A 6,750-nucleotide genomic window follows, 5' to 3' on the forward strand; every position below is an offset into this window, starting at 1 on the left:
GAGCAACTGAGAAGGGATTCCCCTGATACTGACAAACCATCACTCCTTCCAGAATATGTCGCTTCTCACCTCCTCCATCTCAACTACACATATTTGCTGTTCAGAAAAGGTTCCTAAGTTTTGCTGGAAACCCAACTTCTGTCCTCCAAGGTACTGCTGCTGCAGAGAATGAGCAAAGACTTGCAAGGCTGGGCAGGTGCTCCCCTCCTGGACTTACATGGCTCCCGGAATCATTTTTCTCAAATCCGACTTTTATTATCTGGTGTTAATAATTTAATGTTTTTCATTGACTCCTTTTATAGGTTTTTTAAAAATGGAAAGGCAATTTTTTTACAATAAAGGTTTTTAAAATTTGTAATCCCATGTCTAATGTAGTGTGATTTTTTTATTCTGGGAATTAACTTGCACACAAACACATAATTTACATCATGTTAGTACAGCATTTTGGACTATTTTTTTCTTAATATATTTAAACATTTTTCCATGTTTCTGTATTCTGAATACTTTTTATGTCACTTAGAATTTTTATTTCATACTTATTGAAAGATATCTTTCAGACTTAGATATTCTGTCATACATCGCTCGTGTGTACGTGTAAAAAGGAAAACATTGATGAAATAAATTGATTAGGGCATTTCTAAGGCAGTGATAGTGACATGCAGTTGACATCTTGCTGACAGTGATTTAAAAACAATCCTGATTTCAGAGATGTTAAAGATACAATAACAACACCCCGTGAATACACTCTCTTCTTCAAGAAATAGAATAATCACTATTTTGTTGAAACTCCTTGTGTGTGCCTCCCAGATCAGGCATCTCTCCCTTTACCCTGTAGATAGTCACTATCCTTAATTTTGTGATTATCATTTGCTTGTTTTTCTCTCTGCGTTTAGCAAATATATATCCCATTGTTGAATCTTATTTTTGAGCTCTTCTACAAATTGAACTATATCATATATATTTTTGTGATTTGCTTTTAGTATCCCACATTATGTAAGATTTATCCATGCTAGCCGGGCACGGTGGCTCATGCCTGTGATCCCAGCACTTTGGGAGGCCTAGGAGGGCAGATTGCTTGAGGTCAGGAATTCAAGACCAGCCTGGCCAACATGGCGAAACCTTGCCTCTAGTAAAAATACAAAAAAATTAGCTGGGCATGGTGGTGCATGCCTATAATCCCAGCTACTCAGGAGGCTGAGGCATGAGAATTGCTGGAGCCTGGGTGGCCAAGGTTGCAGTAAACCAAGATTACTCCACTGCACTCCAGCCTGGGTAACAAACCCAGACTCTGTCTCAAAAAGATAAAAAATAAAGATTTATTCATGCTAACATGTAGAGCTGCCATTCATTTTCACTATTGTAGATTATGCACTGTAGTCCATTCCGCAATTTATTAACTCTCCTGTTTGAGGAACATTTGGGCAATTTCCAGGGTTTTGCTATTACAACTTGTTTTACTGTAAACATTCTCCTAGTTGTCTACTGGTAAGCATATGTGAGAATTTCTCCACTGTCTACACCTTGGAGGAAGACTTGTTAAGATTAGATCAAGAGTCAGCACACATTTTCTTAAAGGCCCAGATAATATTTTAGATTCTGCGGGCCATATGGTCTCCATTGCAACTACTCAGAGCTGTCATTTTTAGTGTGAAAGCAGCCATAGACAATATGCAAAGGAATGGCTGTGGCTATGTTCCAATAAAACTTTATTTACCAATCCAGACAGCTGGCAAGATTTAGACCTCAGAACATGGTTTGCCAATTCCTGATCTAGATGAGTAGATTTCCTATTCTAATTGCCTACAAATACTGCTGCACTGCTCCTTCCTAACCTGCATATCCCCTGAGGGGAGGTGAATCCTGTCTCTGCTTAGGCTAAGGACTGGACTGAATGTCCATGTTCAGGGGCATTCAGAGAAAAGAGGAGAATGGGTGTGGGGACATGGTGGCGGTAGTGCATCCCAGCTCTTCGTCTGTGGCTTTGACAATCTCTGGGAAGCAACAGAAGAAAGGGATTGAGGCAAAGCAGAACATTCACATTGGCTCTGCTGGGCCTGGGTGGGTGGTGGGGCTCTACCTGCCTGGAGGCTGGGGTCTCCGGCTGTAGCATAGCCACCATCACAGAAGCCACTGTGAGGTCACCACCAGGCTATGGGCAGAAAAATTCAAACAGGAGATTGTATTTCTTTTGGAGTTGTATGATTTCCTTTATTATTTGAGCTGCAGTAAAGAAAGCTGGGATGGGCTCCTCTAGGGATACTTCCCAGATCCCTGGGCAGTTGTAGCCCTGGCTCCTCTTTAAATGGATTTGGTTTCAAAGATGATCGTCTCCGTGGTCTCGGATGTCACAGTGCCGCTGATCATCTCCAGCTCCTGGCCACCCTGGGCTTTCTCCACTTTGGCCTCTATGTTTTGCTTCTCCACCATCTTAGCCACGATATCTACCTCTCTGTCGTGTGATGTGACCCTTGCCTTTGAACCAGGAGTGGCCCTGAGGCTCCTTAAAAACGAGCTGATCTTACTGGCTTTCTTACGTAAAGCTCCTGTGCTAGATGCAGATCGGTTCTTCCCCAGTTCGTGAGTTGTTCTCGACTCTTTTTTGGTGGAGCTGTGGGTGGAGCTCTTGCGAGAGGAGCTATGTCGCTTGCCCCTCACGTTGCTGTGCCCTTTTTCTTTTTTGTCATCTCTCATGTTTTTATGGCCAGATACGGACCGGCGGGAGGACAGTTTCTGATTCTTGTCCCCCGCTGTCCTGCGGTGACTTTCACTTGCCTTGCGGTGATGAGAACTTTTCCTACTGGGATGTCTGTCCTTCTTTTCTCTTCTTTCCTTTTTTTCATTCCAGGCTTCAGCACTGGGCGGGGAAACCTTCTGGCTTCCATCTCGCTCACTCATGTAGCCTTCGCTCTGCAAGGTGGAGATGAGGGGCCCCACGGCTGGCCCTTCAGTTCTTTCTGCTGCACACTTGCTGGTCGTCATACTGCCTGCAAACGCCGCACTCAAGCTGCTGTCTTGGGAGAGACTGGTGGTCCCCGCCATCGAGGTGGAAGTACCTGCCGAGGAGGTGCTTGCGGCACCCACCAAGGCCAAGCTAATACCATCTGAGGATATGTTGGCAGCACCTGCCATGGACTTGCTGGATTCGTTTTCTCCTGGATTTTTGATGGCTGCTCCCGCCAGCGCTGTGGTCACCTGGCCTGGGCCTGCAGATTTGGTTGCTGCTATGCTCACAGCGCCTGTTGCAGGACTCGTTGCTGCCCCTGCTATTGCCACATCTGTTCTAGGGCCTGTTGCTGTTCCTGCCACTGCTATGCCACCTGCTGTCCTGGCTGCTGCTCCTTCAGCAGTCCCTGGAGTGCTCCGGGATAGAGAAGCTGCACTAGCCGTTCTGTGGGAGGCACGTTGGATTCCCTCTCCCCCAGCATAAGCAGAAGAGGTGGCTGCGGATACATCACAAGGCTTGTGGAGCCCAGTCTCACTCTGATCCCTTTCTCTGTGGAGCTCTGCAGCCTGTACCAAGGGGAAGAGAAACAGATGAGATAGAGATGACTGAAATGGAGATCAGAACTTTCTGTTCCTCTCTTATCCTGGAGCTGAACAATTCAAAGGCTTATAATTAGAAGAACCTGGGTCGGGCATGGTGGCTCACGCCTGTAATCCCAACACTTTGGGAGGCTGAGGCGGGCAGATCGCTTGAGGCCAGGAGTTCAAGACCAGCCTTGCCAACATAGCAAAACCCCGACTCTACTAAAAATACAAAAAATTAGCTGGACAGGGTGGCACGTGCCTGTAATCCCAGCTACTCAGTAGGCTGGGGTAGGAGTATCGCTTGAACTCAGAAGGCGGAGGCTGCAGTGAGCCAAGATCACGCCACTCTACTGCACTCCAGCCTAGGCAACAGAGTGAGACACTGTTTAGAAAAAGAAAAGAAGAAGAAGAAGGAGAAGGAAAAGCAGAATCTCTAAAATCATCAAGTCTAAGTTGTTTTATTTGTTGTTGGCTTTTTTTTTTTTTTTGAGACAGAATCTCACTCTATCGCCCAGGCTGGAGTGCAGTGGCACAATCTCGGCTCACTGCAACCTCCACCTCCCGGGTTCAAGGGATTCTCCTGCCTTTGCCTCTTGAGTAGCTAGGACAACAGGCGCCCACCACCATGCCTGGCTAATTTTTTTGTATATTTAGTAGAGATGATTTCCATCATGTTGACCAGGCTGGTCTCAACCTCCTGAACTCTGGTGATCCGCCTTCCTCGGCCTCTCAAAGTACTGGGATTATAGGCATGAGCCACTGCACCCAGCCTAAGCCTAAGTCTTGCTCTCATTTGTTGCCAGGTTCCATCTACAGTACCCCTTCAATGGTCACTCAATTTTGGTTGAGCAATTCCAGTACTAGAGAAAGTACTGATACAATTCCTCATCCTTGGACATTGTATTTTGTACACTTATTTTTACATATTCTGCAGGACAGATTTCCAGAAGTGGGATTGCACAGTCAAGGGATACACTCACTTTACATTTTGGTGGCTACTAAGATTGTGCATGTGCATACACACACGCAGGGTGTGCTGATTGACACAGAAAGCAGTGCCTGGTAGTCACAGGGAGACAGACTGTGACTCAGATGGAAGAAAGACTTCTTCATTGTTAAAAATCTTGCACAGCACTTTGGGAGGCTGAGGCAGGTGGATCACCTGAGGTCAGGAGTTCAAGACCAGCCTGGCTAACATGGTGAAACCCTATCGCTACTAAAAAAATAAAATAAAACAAAATAAACAAAAATTAGTTGGACATGGTGGCGGGTGCCTGTAATCCCAGCTACTCAGAGACTCAGAGGCTGAGGCAGGAGAATCTCTTGAACCCGGGAGGCGGAGGTTGCATTGAGCCAAGATCATGCCATTGCACTCCAGCCTGGGAAATAAGAGTGAAACTCTGTCTCAAAAAAAAAAAAATGCACAAAAAACTGTACAGTCTCCAATTGCATATTGGAGACTCAGAAGGGTGGGAGGGGGTGAGGGATGAGAAATTACTTAGTGGGTACAATGTATATTATTCAGATGATGGTTACCCTAAAAGCCCAGACTTTATCAGTATACAATATATCCACGAAAAAAAAAAAAACTACACTTGCACCCCTTATATTTATACAAATAAAGAAAAGTTCCACAACACATCAGACTACCTGGGTTGGGGTAATAAGTGTTCAAGAAAAGACTGACAATCAGGATGGTGTAGAAAGGATTTCAACCCTGGGTGTGAGACCAGAGTAGCTGATACCTAAGGTCTCTGAAATTCAGCCTATGGGACACTTTGAATAAGCCCTCCCACCTCCCAGCGTGGTAAGTCCCCTAGTAGTGGCTCATTTGGTCCTGAGCCCTTGCAAATGCAATACTTTTTCCAGGTGGGCCTCAGAAAGCACCAAAGGCTTTGTAGGACTGGCTTTGAACTGCTCCCTCAAAGACCCCTGCCCCGTGTTCTCGAGCCTTAGAGAGGCTTACCACTAGGCTTTTGTTGTCTTCGGGTGCTGTGTCCCCAGTTAGAAGTGTCGGGGTACTGCAGTAACTCTCTACTGGTGGCCTCAGGAGATAGACAAGTTTTTCCCAATAGCAAAAGAGATCTTCCCGTGTGTCAGAAGAGGGACACAGCTGCAGATAAAAAGTACGGCCAGTGGCGAGTTTCAGGCGCAGCTGCTGTTTCTCACGATCGTGGATGGAGATCTTCACAAACTTCAAGGGAAGCAGTCTCGTGAGCTCTAGAGTCTTGACGGGTCTGCGACCTCTCCCCTTGGCAAACCAGCCCTGTCTGACATGCTCTTCACAGATTTTAGTTGGTCGGGCCAGCACCATGACGTCAGGCAGTGGGAGGATGGGGCTGGTGCAGACGATGCCCACTGTCACCATTCGGACACGGTTGTGTACATCAATCACTTCTCCCTTTTTGTTTATCTGAATAAAATTACTCTCGAACATCGGTGCATACTTGAAAATGTCGTACTCTCCTCTCTTGTACAATTGTCGCTGCAGGTCCCCCATGGAGGTTTTGAACGCACTCATTGAGTAGTAGCTGCGGGCTGTGTAATAAGGTAAACAAGATTCATTGCTCATAGTTCTCTTCATTTAAGACAACTCCACCAGCCACAAATAGAGTCCCCGAGAGAGAGAGGGAGAGAAGGTAACTGCCCATCTCCCTACAGGGCTTCTGCCTAAATCTCCTGGCACCACCACATTTATCCTCTGCAGTCCTTTGTGACCTGTACTCATCTCACACCCCTTTGTCCTAGCCTCCATGCAACTATCCCTTCGAGTCAGGGTCACCAGCCTTCCCCGCAAAACAAATCAACACCTCCACAGGGGTGAGGCTGACCTTGCCGGGGTGTAGGTGTGGGTAGGCTGGGTATTTTTTTCAATCAAAATGCTGGGACGCATAATTTATGAAGTCATTCTGCTTTTATAAATATCTGGGTTGTTTCCAGTTTTGCTGTTTTAGATACCCCTTCAAGGATCATCTTCTTGCAAAAATATTTTTGCTTCAGCTGAATTGCTTCCTGGGGATAAAATCCTGGTCATGTAAGGTGTGCTTGCTAAGGGCAGGGGTGCTGTCTAGATGCTGATCTCTGTGTCCCCAGTGTGTAGGTGGCACAGTGCCAGCAGGCACTCAGGAATAGGTGTTGAACGAATGGTCCCAAGGGACTTCTGTTCCCCATCAGAACTAAAGAGCCAGGGTTCCATTTGGGCAGTGATTTTCAGGATATGGA

General features: G+C 46.3%; 1 protein-coding gene and 1 long non-coding RNA gene across 2 annotated transcripts in view; one reads left to right on the plus strand and one right to left on the minus strand.

Moving 5' to 3' along the window:
* LOC135971462 (uncharacterized) overlaps positions 1–3,923 on the plus strand; it is a 24,839-nt gene extending 20,916 nt beyond the window's left edge. The window contains exon 3 of the long non-coding RNA XR_010587687.2: positions 2,846–3,923. This is a non-coding gene — a long non-coding RNA (uncharacterized lncRNA). The remainder of the gene's footprint in view (positions 1–2,845) is intronic.
* On the minus strand, positions 2,216–6,196 carry GARIN3 (golgi associated RAB2 interactor family member 3). The gene is made up of 2 exons (XM_005558383.4): positions 5,495–6,196; positions 2,216–3,510 (listed from the first exon to the last, which is right to left on the minus strand). The coding sequence occupies exons 1-2, from the start codon at positions 6,110–6,112 to the stop codon at positions 2,299–2,301; spliced, it is 1,830 nt and encodes a 609-aa protein (XP_005558440.3). The 5' UTR covers positions 6,113–6,196; the 3' UTR covers positions 2,216–2,298.
* Between the last annotated feature and the right edge of the window lie 554 nt (positions 6,197–6,750).

This window comes from Macaca fascicularis, chromosome 6 (assembly GCF_037993035.2).
Source record: "Macaca fascicularis isolate 582-1 chromosome 6, T2T-MFA8v1.1".
In the NCBI taxonomy this organism is placed as follows: Eukaryota; Metazoa; Chordata; class Mammalia; order Primates; family Cercopithecidae; genus Macaca; species Macaca fascicularis.